General features: G+C 43.3%; 1 protein-coding gene across 3 annotated transcripts in view; it reads left to right on the forward strand.

Annotated features, from left to right (window-relative positions):
* The first annotated feature begins 1,692 nt into the window (after positions 1-1,692).
* The window catches only part of bahcc1b (BAH domain and coiled-coil containing 1b), a 62,375-nt gene continuing 49,186 nt past the window's right edge, over positions 1,693-14,881 (forward strand). Inside the window, exons 1-2 of one of the 3 annotated variants that reach the window (XM_019362766.2) lie at positions 1,693-1,898; positions 12,777-13,110. In XM_019362766.2, the coding sequence (XP_019218311.1) occupies positions 12,939-13,110 (172 nt within the window). In that variant the 5' untranslated portion in view covers positions 1,693-1,898; positions 12,777-12,938. Of the gene's footprint in view, positions 1,899-8,998; positions 9,216-9,864; positions 10,091-12,776; positions 13,111-14,881 lie in introns of those variants that run through there. The other 2 variants (XM_013273596.3, XM_025909680.1) reach the window with 2 other exon arrangements.

Raw genomic sequence — 14,881 nt, forward strand, 5'->3', positions numbered from 1 at the left:
ACTTCACAGTTGACGAGATTTAAAATTTCGTAATTGTTGAAAATTCACAACCGTTACTAAAAAGAAAGAAAGAAAAAAGACAGAGAGAAATGAGCGAATGCAGACTAATTACCGCAGATATTCTGAACTGTAGTTGGGTGAATTGAAATAAATTAAAAGAAACCTGTTCCTCATTTCTGCTGGAGACACTCAGGACCCGCCCTTCGGGGCGCCTGGAGGTCCTCGGCACCCCAGTTTTTGAGGATCCCCTCCTCCCTCCTTCTGTACAAGCCCACGGGGTTCTTGGCCCTGCTTGCGGACGCGGTGATGCAGGGGTTAACGTGGTGACGTGGTGCTCCTGAAGCGGTGACCCGCGGGGCAGCCAGTGTGGTGGATGAGTGAGGTGTGGTGGTGGGGGCTGCTGCACTGGAGGGGGAGAAGAGGAGAAAGCCGTGGCTGAGGTGCTGTCCGTGAAGGACAGGCAACTCCCAGCAAACAAGCGCCACAAACATTAGTTTACGATCACTTCCAAGCTTCTTCTCCATCCTGCGTCTCACTGGTTTTATGCACGTAGGTGTCCACTTTATCACCGAAGCGCCTTTCCTAAAGGGAGCACGGTCTTCGCGTGCGATTTCATTTGAAATCACGTCTCTGTTTCCTTTTTTTGTCCAGTCCAGAGCAGACGCCGCGAAGCAGGCTCGACTTCCTTCCCGTGGAGATAAATTCACTTTTACGCGCAAACTTGTCTGGACCGTTCGGACTTGATCAAAGGCGGCGGAGGCGAACGCGCAGAAATACCGCGGACTCTTTAACGCCCGCGCTAAACGTTTATAGCGCTTTACAATTGAAGCCGTGTGTGTATGGCGGTGGGTTTTTTTGTTGTTGTTTTGTTTGGGTGTTTTTGTTTTGTTTTTGTTTTTGTTTGTTTTGCTTATCTTCGGAAATAAACCTCCCCTCAAAAAAATAAAAAATTAGAAACTCTGGAAAGCGTCTATGCGCACACATACAGAGCAGGCAGTGATGCACCCAGTGGTGAATTTTTTTAAAGAAAAAGAAAAAGAAAAAAGGTGGGTAAACTGTGACCTCCAGGCGGTAATTAGGCCTACCATTTGCCAAATAACCGCCACTATAAACAAATGGGCCTATCAATTAGATTTCCAGAAAGGACTGATTGCTCCTTTTCATGCCAGACTTGAACTATTCCGCAAATAAAAACAAGGAGTTTGGTGTGGTCTGCCTTCCATTACAGCGCCGTGATAGGCCAAAACATGGTACACAGATGAATGGTAGACCTAGTTTAGTAGTCTGATCAAACTTGTGGAGTGAGGAGGAAGCAATGGGAGGCCAGTTTGGTGAAAAAACAAAACAAACCCCCTCTTAAAGCAAAATATCAGAAAGTTGCATGTGTGACTGGCCTGCTCTCCTCCTCCTGCTCCACCTTCACGCATAGATCCGGTTCAGCACAATCACAAATGAAAACAAACAGTAGTGGTGAGAAAAAGGTGTGTGTGTGTGTGTGTGTGAGTGTGTGAGTAAATGTGTGTGAGCTCAAGCTACACCTTTGTTGGTGGGAATGGGAGTGGGAGTATTCCTGGTGTGCGACTCATATAAGCATGCCTGATGATGTCCCTTTGCCCCCTCCCCTGGAAAAAAAAAAAAAAACAGAATGCAAGAAAGCTTCTAGTCTCCTGCAGGAGACGAGAGTGCATGGGAAAGAGAGGGAGCAAGGGAGAGTTTCTCCATCAATTTTCTATTTAATGTCAGCGCTTTAGCTCCATTGTGAGAGAGAGAGGACGCGTCATCCGGGCATAAATTTGCTATTATACAAGCTTCACGGAGACTCACATCCAGAAGATCCTGCCGCTTGTAGACGGGAGAAATCCCTCGGTGGGTAAATTCGACAAAAAAAGAGTTAACATGTAAGTAAATGGGAGGACTGTTTAAGGCTACACAGTTGAATGCGCGTTAAGCTCGATTATTTTTAAGTTTTGGGGAGGAAGAAAGACTCTCGTTTGATTTTCTTTCCTTTTTAGTTTAAAGCTGGGCGCTTTGGGGGAACATCTGTTTATTAGGTAGGTGGTATTTTGTTTTGTGTTTAATGTTATTCAAGGAGTGTTTTCTTAAAATATATATCTATATATCGATCGCTGTATTTTCTTGTACTTTCAATGCCATTTTTTAAAGACTAGCCTAAGCGTTTTTGAGCCGTGGCCCCACAGTCCAGTAGCGTATGCGCACATGAAATTATTTATTTATGTTTGATTGTACAGCTGTGGCTACTATTTATTTAGATCTAAAAACTCACAAAACGTTGCAGAAACGCTTTTGTAGGCTGTACGATTCCAACAAAGGTTTGTCCTAAAACGTGTGATATCTGTCATCAGACACAGACGGATACTTTTAAGAGTAGTTAATGCGAGAAGGTCTGTCAGTTGGGGCCTCACACACACACACACACACACACACACACACACACACACACACACACCCGACTTCTTCAAGTGTGACACCCTTTAGCTGGGTGTTATAATTTATCAGGTTTTCTCCTGTTATATTAAGTTACGCGGTAAAACTGTGCACTTACACTGAGCTCTTGTTTATCTGCTTGTCTCCCTCTGTCTCTGTTCACACAGCAACACACACACACACACACACACACGGGCAAAACGTTGGCAGGCAGTTCGTCTGATTTCTGCCTTAGTTTGATAAAGTGGCAGCAAGGGGGAAGGGGGGGGGGGGGTAGTTTTGACTGATCCTGGATTGGAGACTGATGCAGGGATTTCTCTTTCCAGCCCCCCCTCCCCCACACCCACCACCACCACAAAGTTTCCACTGCATTATTGCTTTGTACTTTGTTGCTTTATTTATTTAAAAATAAACGTTCAAAGACGCATCCATTGTTTAGATAATTAACGAAAGATTGTGGCCGACGTGATTACGTGAAGTCAAATACAGCGTTCACGCCCGCGTGCAGAGTTTCCAGAGTTCCCAAGTAGAGCCAACACACCGACGCTTTATAGGAAAAGAAAATAAACTTGTCCGGCTTCAGCTTTCAGACACGGGAAGTCTGAACGAAACACTCCCTTTAATTCTGATCGTTTAGACACACACATCTGGAGTTTGTCCTAAAAACTAAAATAAAAACAATAAAATAAAAAAAATTTAGTATTTTATTTTACTAGTATTTTATTTTATGTCCCAGAATTATCTAAAATTCTACAGCAATTGTTTTAGCAGGTTGAATAAAGCTTGCTCCAATTATAATGTAGCTTTTAATTAGTGTTCATTTTGTATGGACAAAGAAATATGTAACATCCATATATATATATATATATATATATATATATATATATATATATATATATATGTAAAAGATTTATATATATAAATCTTCACATTTATATATATCTTCACATTTTTCACATTTTAACTTAATCTGACGACTCCAGGACGTCCTGAGGACTGTATGTTGAAAACTATTCAAAACACCTTCCTCAGCGTTAAAAGATTTCTGAAACTCTTGTTTCTTTAGTCAGATTGCTGCTGGTGCGTCACCGTGAAGGACTCACGCAAAGTCCTGTGTTGCAAAAGAAGTCCGGTTAAAGGAATCAGTGGCGTTTCTTGAAATGCTGAGTGGCTAGTTGCAGAAAGTGGATGACCTCTTGACCCCACTGTCCCTCGTGGAGATACTCTGTATTATATGAACATTTTTTGTAAGCAACCAGAGAAATACAAAGGCGTCTTTCATTTTCAACGTCCCGCGAGTGTGTGAGTGCATGTACACGTCTCTGCGGTGGAGGAAGTGCTGTCGACGTCTTAGAAGAGAAATACACAAATTAAGAAGGTACCGGGCTGAAGTGGCCCCGCTTCACATCAGACACACGTTATATTTAATCCACTTATTTGTGTGTTTAATATCAACATCTCCCATAGTTGCTTAGTCCCCCACCCCTCTCTCTCCTCACCCTTTGCTGAGTACAAACTTACAGCGCAAACAGCGCAAAGTCACACACGCTACGGCTGTTTATGTTCGAATGGTAATGATAATTAAAGCCTCCACCTGCGTGTTTTGATGGCCCATAAATAGATGCCGGTGCTTTCATCTCATCCGTACAGGCCTGGCGGTGGTTACAGCCGGATATATGGCTCTGTGACAGGCACTAATTTGGTTCCCAAGCCATTCCCTCTGTCACCATCATCATCACCACCACCATCATTATCATCATCATCATCTTCCTCCGCTACACAGTGTCTCGATCTAAAGGTGTCAGCAGACACACGGCTTTACAGTGTTTCCGTGGAAGAGTGCAACTTTTTTAAAATTTCGCATTTCCTGACTCGTTATAGCAGCATCTGTCCCCGCACACAGGAGAGAAAAGGTCACGTTGTTTGCGTGTGTCCAGTCAACTTGTGACTTCACCACGTTTCCTCTGTCGTTTTTGTTGTTGTTGTTGCTGTTTTTGTTTGTTTGTTTTTGTGAGGTTGATGCCTTAAAATGTGTTGGCGACCAGAAGAGAGAGAGCAGCTTTAAGTACGGGGAAAAGGAACAGCCCTTTTCTTCGTCTTCTTCCTTTATTTCATAACACAGTCCGAAAGCTTGGCAGCGCTTCTCTTCTTTTCTCCTCTCATATGACTCTATTGTCTCACGGGGGTTGCACCACCTTGGATCGTCGGGGCGTCTCCCTGGTGAACGACCCCGTTTGGAAATTCTCATCATTAAAGACCTATCAGAAATATCTGGTGAGAATAAGAAGGGCTGCCCTGCACGGTGGGCCTCCCGTGGAGACTGCTCTCCATTTGGACACATGTAAAAACCAACCAGTTCAATGTGTTTCCCGTTGGCTCTTGGGTTATGCTTTTAAAAATAATGTTTCCCATTTAGAAGTTCAGACGTTTATTCGTTTTTTTAGGATGAGGGAAGGCAACTTAAACGCCCTTTAGCTATCTACTTTTAATGGGCGGAAAATTCCTCCTTATGGTGATGTGACGCGTCACGAGATAGCTAAAGTTGATATATTCAGACAGAGCTAATCTGAACTGAACTGATAGAGTTGCACAGTCTGGAAGCGCCCCCCCCCCCCCCCCCCCCCCAAAAAGTAGGAAAATAAAGTTAAAAAATAAAATAAAATGCTGGGTTGTTAGATGTGACATCCGAGCTCCCGAGCAGAAAAGTGCCTCTGCTGGCCGGGGCTGGACGTCAGGAAGAAGCGGCCGAGCTCGAGCGGTCTCACCCACTGCTCCCAGTGTGCGAGGGGAGAAAGGGGAGGGAGAGAGAAGGAAAGAAGCAGTGGAAAGGAGGAAGCGAAGAAGGGTAGGTGGAAAGTGTCAGTCAGGAACGCTTCATTGCTCGAGGACAATCCGCGCGCAGGACCGGTCTGTTTCAAGAGCAATCAGTCAATCCGCATTAATTACCCCCCGCCCCCCCGCTCCCCCTCATTCCTCTTCCCCCTCCTTCTAGGGTAGCTCGCACACTGGCACACGGACCAGAGGAGGCTTGGGTGTGCGTGTGTGCGTATTGTGCTTTCTCGTCTCTGTCTCCACACACGCACGCACCTACCCGCACACCCAGCCCCCCACTTCTTTTTAAGTGAAAGAGAACCAATAAAAATCAAGCAGTAAAAGGCTTTTCCTTGTCACTAAATAAATTAAATGCAGATTTCTGTTTTAAGTGGCGGAGCCCTTCTTTGTGAGCTGCGGAGCAGGAGTCTTTATTATTGTCCCTCTTGTCATTAGCGCGCAGGACAACACCTTCAGGAGACTGAGCGGGGACATGAAGTCAGTTAATAGTAATAATAATATTAATTATTACTGGCCAAGTATAGTCAGTATAGTCTGCTGTACATGCATTGCCCAACACGCTGTGTAGTAGGGTTGGGTATAGTACTCGTTTTCCTTCCGATTTCCTTAAAAAAAACAACAACAAAACAACCCCCCTCCCAAAAAAACCCAAAGCTCTTGGAGTCAGGAAAGGTGTCAACATTGATTTTACTCATTTACTGTAATGGTTAATTAAGATCCAAATTTACGCTGTATTCCGCAGGAGTTAGCTTTTGTTGTTTGGGGTGGGATAAAGTAAAACATATTTGGTCAACCTGGTCTTTTAATATCTTTTTTCATGCAAGTAATAGAACTCCCTTATTAAAAAAATAATTATTAATAAAAATAATTAAAAAAAATCTATTTCTTCACACTGAGGCCCGGTGAGTAAATACACAGCCTGTATATTTTGATGGACCAACAGCACCAGCTTTCACAATGCTAATTTGTACCTTAATGGACTCTAATGCGTTATAATTTAGAGGCGTCTTACTGGCCTCAAAGCACATTTGGGCTATTAAAATAGTCACTTTGAACAACAGCGCGAGTCTTCATAAAATCCAGCTTTGTGCATCTTTTTGTGTGTGTGTGTGTCTGTGAATGTGGTGGCTGAAGCCTTTTGGAGAGCGCAGGGCTCGGACACGCAGGCTGCTGGGTAAATGGGAAAAGACGGTAACGATTATCTAATTACGGCCGCGATAAATCTGCGCGCTTTGGCGTTATTTGATTTGAATTATATATGTATCAATTAATTCCTCTCACACGAAAGTGTCGAGAACCCCCCCTCCCCCCGTGCAAGTACAGTTTTATAAGCTATCTATCGGCTGCAGACCAGCTTGGCTTCCCCCCCAGCCCGCCCCCCCCCACACACACACACACACACACACCAATGTTTTGTTTGGGACTGGACCAAAGCAAAGGGAGAGAGTCTCTGTTTTAATGTAAAGGGACATCAGTTGGAACAGCCTGAATATACTTTATAAAGTGCGTGCTCAGTGGTGTCGGTGGTGGAAAAGTTCAGCTAAAAAGCACACAGGCTGGCTGCAAGGATTTGTTTGCAGAATGAAACATGACCTTTTTTTGTTTTTTGTGTGTTTTTGTTGTAGGACTCGAACATTTAGCCAAAGTAATAACATATATTTAAATATTCTAATTAAAAATGTTTCCATATTTTTATGGAATATTTTATAGAATATTTGAAAACAAAAACCCTCCGACACCCTTTCACAAACAATTTAAAGACCAACTTATTATCATCACGGACCTACCGTTTATACTCCCGCGTGAACCCGGAAATGTCCACTTAGTTATTGATTAGTTGGCAATAAAAAAAGAAAAAGTTTTTGGTCAAAACACCGCGTGCGTGCCGCCCAAAATCAAAGCTCAGTTCCGACTATACGGTGTTGTCACCGTTTAAACATTTAGATAATAAAATGCCTGTATTCTGTTTATTAAACTGAAAAGAAAAAAAAACACATTCGACCGTCTTTCCGCTGTCTCCTTTGTCGACAAAACTTTTCTTCCACCATATTTGTGTGAGCGGCGAAAAAAAGAAAGAAGAAGAGCTCCCTCTCGGCAGCGAAATAGTTGCTTTCCGGTTCTTGTTGCCGTCCTCGCCTCCATTTTCTAAAAACAAGTTGTTATTGCACCATTCCGCGAATCTATCCCCTACATTTATTACAACGTGTAATTTGCCCCCTACCATTTTTTTTTTTTTTTTTTTTTTTTTTTACCGTATTCCCTTTGATTTAGTCACTCTTGACTCTCCTTTTGCTCTGGGGCCAACGGGGTTCGCCGTGGGGGGCGCCTTGAAACCGCCCCTCCTTATCTCCTTTCATCGTTCAGCACGGGGCCGCCTTGAAACCGCAAGGGCAGTAATTGCTTTTTTCAGGCAGCCCAGTGCGGACTGGCCAGCAGCCAATCAGAGCCTTGTTTACACTCGGTGATTGACAGTGCTCTGGCAACATGCCAGCCAATCGGGAGCTCCGCAGCGCCGAAGCACCCGAGTTTTAACCCTTTGCCTCCACGTATAAACAAACCCGCGCGGCAATATTAGCCTATAGCAGCTCATATATTTCGACATGGAAACACACAAGCTCCCATATCCTTCCACTTTTAATTGGCTAAATTAGTGAACCGTGTGCAGGGCCAACCCCAAGGACAGTAATGCTTTAAAATTATGCAGTGATTCAATTTGGCTGTGTGTGTGTGTGTGTGTGTGTGTGTGTGTATGTGTAGCTTATATATAAAGAGATAAATAAATGGATATGGTAATATACAGTATACCGTAGCCTATCTTGTGTGTTTACAGCAATCCTAACCTTTTCCTAAAATGCAACAGATGTAATATTTTTAATCCCCCGCCATATTAACTAAAAGGTGTAAACCTATAACACATTCCTTTATACAGAGCCTGAATTTTCCTGCATTGACCATTAAGGACTCCAATAGCATTTTTTTTTTTCCTTTTTCCTTTTTAAGCAGACTATTATTATAATATAGCAAATCTGCACTCTGCACTGAAACTTCAGGCCTGCTAATGTAGGTCTCGATGTGACTTTAGCTGCACACACATGCAAAACAGAGCAGCCTTGTTCACTAAAGCACATTCAAATTCTAATAAGGATTTATTTAGCAGATGATTAAAAAAGGAGAGCATAAAAGGGGGATTTTCCTGAAGGAGCGCCAACAACACTATCACGCCATCGCTGTCACGCAAAATAACAATAAAATAAAACAGCGTTACAGTCAGACAGACAGCACAGAGGGCTGCAACGGGATCACACGGTATAAAAGGCTAGACGCTGTTTGCTCTCCACCAGCGATCAGAAAGCGCAGGCAGAGCCGGCTCCTTTCCTCTCCTTGCCGCCTGTCTGCTCCGCGCAGTGCGCCGAGGGCTGCAAATCGAACGCCCGCCGTTTTGCTCCGCGGATCCTCCGGCTTCCTCATTGGCTCCGAGCGGCAACCAATGGCAGGGCGCATTTGCCGTAGAAAGGGGTGGTAGTGGCTGTGTGTGTGTGTGTGGCGTAGAGGGGGGTGTATAGAAAAGGGTAGGGTGGGGGAGCGCCTCACGGGCACGCTTTCACATTGTCGTTCTCAAACCAATAGGCCTGCGCGTCCACCCCTCCCCGCGCACACACCCCTTCAACCTCTACCTCCTCCCTCCCTCCCTCCCTCCCTCCTCCCGGCGTGTCTGAGTCTCCGGCTGCATGAACGAGCCTCGATTCACTACAAGCCTGAACTTCTACGATGCGTCTCTCCCATACCTCAACTGACTGCACACCACAGTCTGCAGCAGCATAGGATGTAATCAATCCCACATGTTTCATCTCTGCGACTCCGGGATTTTCACTTTGAATATTTTTCGTACTTTTTCTTTTATTATAAGCCACTCGCCGCACGGTGGATGTAACTTGCCAGTGAGTAGGAAATTATTTTACAGTTCTGTTTTTGTGATTTTTGTTTTGTTTTGTTTGTGTGTGTGTGAGTGTGTGTTGTGTGTGTGATTGTAGCCGTTTGAATGCCGTTTTTTTCATGTTCATTTTTTTCAAGTAAGAGAAAATTTTAGTTTACACATTTATTATTATTTTATCTTTTTTTTTTTTTTTAATCTTTTTTATTTACATGGAGGTATACCTTGGCTGTTCTCTAAGCGCACCGCTATCCGCTGTCATTCCATTAGAAGCAATAAAACGAGAGATGGTCTGATGTTCTGTGCAGAATATTAATCTGAAGGCATCTCTCATTTGCTAAATACATTAAAGGAGCAGATCTCACGATTCTACAGTAATCTAGAGGAGGGAGGGGGGGGGGATTTATTTCACGTAGCTTTATTTCCACCGTTTCCTGTCCAGTGTGCAGTGCTGAGCTGTGGGCGATATGTGTCACTTCTTGATTTGACCTCTCCTCACAGCCGAGCGTGTGTTTCTAATTCATTCGGGGGGCTGCTCCACACCTTTCTGCTCTTTCAGTGAGCCCATTTTCATAAATTTTAAATTGTAGATCATTTCTTTGTTAGTTCTCCATTGTGCAAGTGTGTGTTTGTGTGCCTATGTGTGTGTGTGGGAGAGAGCGAGAGAGAGGTAGAGGTTTTTTTTATTGCAAGCTGCAGTGCTCCCTCGGAGTGAAGGCTGTGTAGACGCCGAGCTGTCTTCGGCTCAGCCGGGCTTGTCTCTCCTGTTTAGCCGGCCTCTGAATATCTGGATTTAGTGCGCCGGTTATGCTTTGTGACTTTACTTTATTGCTAAGTTGTTGAGGGCAACCAGTTGCCCTCTGGACCCGGACCACTTCAAAAGTAAATGTCTTTTTAAATTCCTTTTTTTTTTTTCATTTTTATCCAAAGATTCACGCATTTATGATTTAATAGATTTCTGCTCAAACAGCACACACACACACACACACACACACATAAATAGGCGCATTTTTTCTCTCCTTTTCTTCTTTTTATGCTCGAAGCCTCAATTGCATTAGTTCTGACAAACGCAATTCTTTGCGGATTTGCTGGCTTTTGTGCGAAGTTCATGTGATGTCGTCTTGACCAGCAGTGGTTACTTTTGTAAGGGAAGGGGGGGATTTTCTTCTGACGACAGTTTGACCCTTTTCGGGGCACTGCTTAGTGGATGTGTGTTCCTATGTGTGTGTGCTTGTGGAGGTGTGTGTAGAAGGTTTAGGAGGTCTGGGTAGAGTGGAAGGAAGTCTGAACGCCTTTCACGTATGTAGGCTACACACACACACACACACACACACACACACACACACACACACACACGCTGCTGCAGATCCAAATGATGATTTTTTTTTCCTTCTTCCCAAAACTGTTACGCGCGATCTGCTCACGCCGCTTGGTTGCGTGGCGTGCGATATCACGGGATTTAGACTCAGGTTGTTAAATGTAGTCTGAGTGGCTCTCTGTTGACGTGCAATGTAAATATCCAGGACGTGTGTTTATGGACAGAAAATTTAAAAATGTATAGACAAATGTCAGACGATAGTGGTTTATGATTGATGTCCCGTGGAGAAGGGCCATTGTTTCTCACTGCCTAGGGGACAGGAGAGAGTCCATTTTGCCTTCCCAGTGCGCTTGCAGCAGCAACAGCAGCAGCAGAAACAGCAGCAGCCTCCGTTTCTCCCCCCATTTATTTTTCTTTTACCCTTATTTTTCCCTCTTACTGTTGACTACATGTGGTCACAAAAAAATAACATCCTGCAGCAAACAAAAAGGAAATTAAATTATTTACATGCCCTCGCACTTTGGCCAAAAATATCCTTAAAGGAAGCGTTATGGGGAATGTTTGGACGTATAACACACACACACACATTTTCGCGATTCACGATCACATTTGCTGGGTTTTATCAGAACTGCGAAACTTTCGGGAGCTAGGGGGGAAAATCCCCTCTAAAAACACAATTCCTGAAAGTTGAGTCCTTGAGCAGCGTGTGTGTGTGTGTGTGTGTGTGTGTGTGTGTGTGTGACTTAAAGAAGACTTGAATATCCGAGCTTATGAAGGCTGTTCTTATGCACTTCATAAAGCCCCTGGTCCACCAGAGCATTTGATATTTTCTTTGTTCCTCTATCTTGGTTCCTGGGAGGTGCTATCAGCATCTACAGAGCGCTAGATGGACGTGCCACGCATTGAAAGGCCTAATAGATGGACTGCTGAGGTGTGTTTGTGGGGGTGGGGGGGTGGAAATGGAAGCACCCAGAGCTCTCTATGAGCATCGCAGGGAGTCTTATTTAAATAAATGACCTAGGCTATGAGGTATACATATAAACGCGATGATTTCCTAGTCTATTTCACTGTTTATTGCCCACCTCACAACTCTTTGGCGATGAAGCATAGAGGTGATTTGATTTGTGTTTGTGATTACACTGTATCCTATATATACAGTACGTGTAGCAGAAACGCATGGCCATTGTCAGAAAGCGAGGGCCACTGCTGCTGACTCCGTATGAGTTGATAGAAATGGCTGTTTCATCGCCAGTTTTCCGCAATAAGCAACACAACGAATAATATTCCCGATTTCAACGGTGCAAACTATCAAAAGTCATACAGCGATGGTGAAGCAACTTTGGTAAACACTTGTATATAAAAAACAGAGAACGGTAAAGGCGCACTTGGTTTATAAAACCTATATAAGAAATGTCGATCCAAGTCAGAAATCAACATTTGCTCCACATATGAACCAGATCAGATTCGAATTAAAATCTCAATTTACACCAAAAGATAAACGTATTGACTGTATCCGTCTGAAACCAAAGAGTGATAGGCTATTTGAGTCGCCCGAAGGATTAAAAAAAAGAATATGTTTTTTTACGCATTCTATACTTGGTGCAGATGGCTTCCTTAACGTTTTAGCGCAAGAGCCCCGAGGTCCAGCCTGTTTATGACCGGCGCTTGTTGAGCCTCAAGACTTAACAACTCCTTCACCGGGAGAGGCTTTATACCGCCGTGAACTCTTGTACTGTATATGCTTCATTTGTTTGCCATTTGTTCCATTCTTTTTTCTTTTTTTGTGCTGATAAAGAAAGCTCCCGTGTTCAGGATTTGCATCGTGTTTGGTCGCGAGGAGGAGGGGAGGAGGGGGGGCTCCCTCCTCTGTTGGGGCCAACGATGTAGTGCGGGGTAAATCCACGTAAACTCACTTCACCCACATTTTCATCCACAGAGCAGGCTTCAGTCACCTTTCCGAGCTGGCGCATATCGGCGTTAGAAAGTTAGTGTGGAGCGCAGAACCAAAGTTGATCAGTAAATGTGGGGATTTTATTGTAGGACGGTTTTTTGTGTGTGACATTTGAATAGCTTCTTATTCCTCCCTTTTTTTCTTCTCTCTCTCTCTCTCTCTCTTTTTTGTAAACCGTGCTTGTTTGTCTAAACACGAGCAGCGACTGTCTCTCAGTCAAGCCTTTTCTTCAGCGCCACATCTCTGGCTGGCTCGTCATTGTCAGCGCTTTGACTCGTCTCCTGCTCTCTCTTTTGTAGGACATGACGGGGACTCCGTTTCGACCCTGCAAAGCCAAAACTGCGCTCAATGCGAGGAGAGCCCGAAGTTCATAAAAAGGGATTATTTGCATCTGGGTGCCTGAAACCTTCGGTGCCTCCGGATTTTACTTTGGGATTTGGGATTTATCGCTTCTCATCGGGATGGAAAGCCGAGATTTCGCTCCTCCGCACCACCTCCTGACGGAGCGGAGCGCCTTGGTTCACAGCGCCGCGTCTCGGATGGCGCCAGGCGGACACGGATCCGTGCAACACCCCGCTCATTTCCAGCCCGGGAAATATTACTCATCCCACCTTTCCATGGGTCCGCACTCAGGTCAGTTGTGGAAGCAAGGTGTTTTTCCCCCTTGTAACTACAAAGAAGCGTGGATTAAAAAAAAAAAAAACAACCCAAAGAAATATATACTCTGTGTTTCTCTCTTTCTCTGTCTCTCTTGTCTGAAGCATATGTTCCCCATATTGCAAAATAAAACCTTGGAGCTCTTCAGGGACGAGTTAGAATTTAACGCTGATGGAAAGTGCTCCGACTTTCGGGGGGGGGGGGGATTTAGGAATACCACATTTCTTTTGTTTTTTTTACTTTATTTAATCAACTGTTTATGGCTGTTTGCCGAAATGCAAGAATAAAAAAAACTGTATATAAAATCACATAAAAGAAAAAAGGGGAAATGTGTCTTCTTTTTGCTGATGGAATTAACTCTAAATTTACAACTCAGTCCAAGCTCACCTTTGTTGTTGCTGTTGTTGTTTTAAACTTTAATTCCAGGGTTATTTGGTTTTCTTTCTTTTTCTCATATCAAGCTGGGATTATTAGTGGCATAATCTTGTCATAGATTTATTTGGATTCATCAATTAGCGAAGTACTAATCGTTGCCAGTTGATGTAATTAATTAGAATTGGGTTATTCCACCGCTTATATTTCCCATTAAACAATAAATTAAAGCTATTAGCCGAGCCAGTTTCTGCGCAGCGCCTCCTCCTCCTTCACGTGTGCGGTTCCGTGAGGACGCTATGAGTTTTTTTAAAATTATTTTTTGGTGCCGGTGGGTTTTGGTTTGTACTGGGCGCAAACTGGGGGTCGCAGTTGCCGGGTGGAGAGCAGAGGGGGGGACTGAGTGAGTGAAGGGGAGCTCTGGCTAATAGAGGTGAGGGTAATACCAGAAAATCCGGTTTCTATATTGAGCGGAGACGTGACGGGGTGCGAATGGGTTGACAGTGCATGCATTAGATTTAACAAGTAGCTTTGGTATCCTGTCTCAATAGGGGAGGGGTGTGTGTGTGTGCGCGCGCGTGTGTGCGCGCAAAGAGAGAAAGAAAAGACTGTCCGAAATCATACTGCGTTTATACCCACGCGCTGGATGAATGTATACGTGTTAGATGAGAAATCTCATTAATTACCATGTGTGCTACTGTATAGTGTGTCAAGAGTGGCCATCCACATCTCTCGTGTATTTGCTTGTTTTCATGTGCAAAAGGAAAAAAATTGAGGCAAACCGGTTTTTAATTTTTAATTAGTGGCTAAAATACATTTCACATTTCAGGTCAACACGAGTGGATTTTTCCAGAAATCCTACCGTGAATTACTTTTGATATTTCGTGCTCCAGCTATTGGTTCTGTGGTTCTGGTCATGGTTTCTTCACATGAGAGGAACTTTATTTATTTTTTTTTCAATTATTTATTTTTTTTAATTTAAAATGCAATTTTACGTCAGCTTGGTTTGTTTAATATACTTTTTATAGCACGTGAGCATTTACGTTTGTAAAACCTGGGCTCTTCCTCTGCATTTTTTAAAAATATTCATATATAAATATATTAATTTATATAATAAATTGACTTAAGGCTTTAAAGTGTATGTTTCTTAAAACTTGAACTGATACTGTACGTTATATATTTATTATTTAAAAAAAATTTATTCAAAAAAAGGCTAAATTGCGACACATTTTATTGACAACACGTCTAAAAACACGTGTTGTTGCACAAAAGTTATTAAGCTTTGCTTTATTCTCTCATACGTACATTCTTTTCAGTATAATACTTATTAAACAATTCACATAATTATTGATCAACATTTTACCATATTTAAATA

This window comes from Oreochromis niloticus, linkage group LG8 (genome assembly GCF_001858045.2).
Source record: "Oreochromis niloticus isolate F11D_XX linkage group LG8, O_niloticus_UMD_NMBU, whole genome shotgun sequence".
NCBI classification, from domain to species: domain Eukaryota; kingdom Metazoa; phylum Chordata; class Actinopteri; order Cichliformes; family Cichlidae; genus Oreochromis; species Oreochromis niloticus.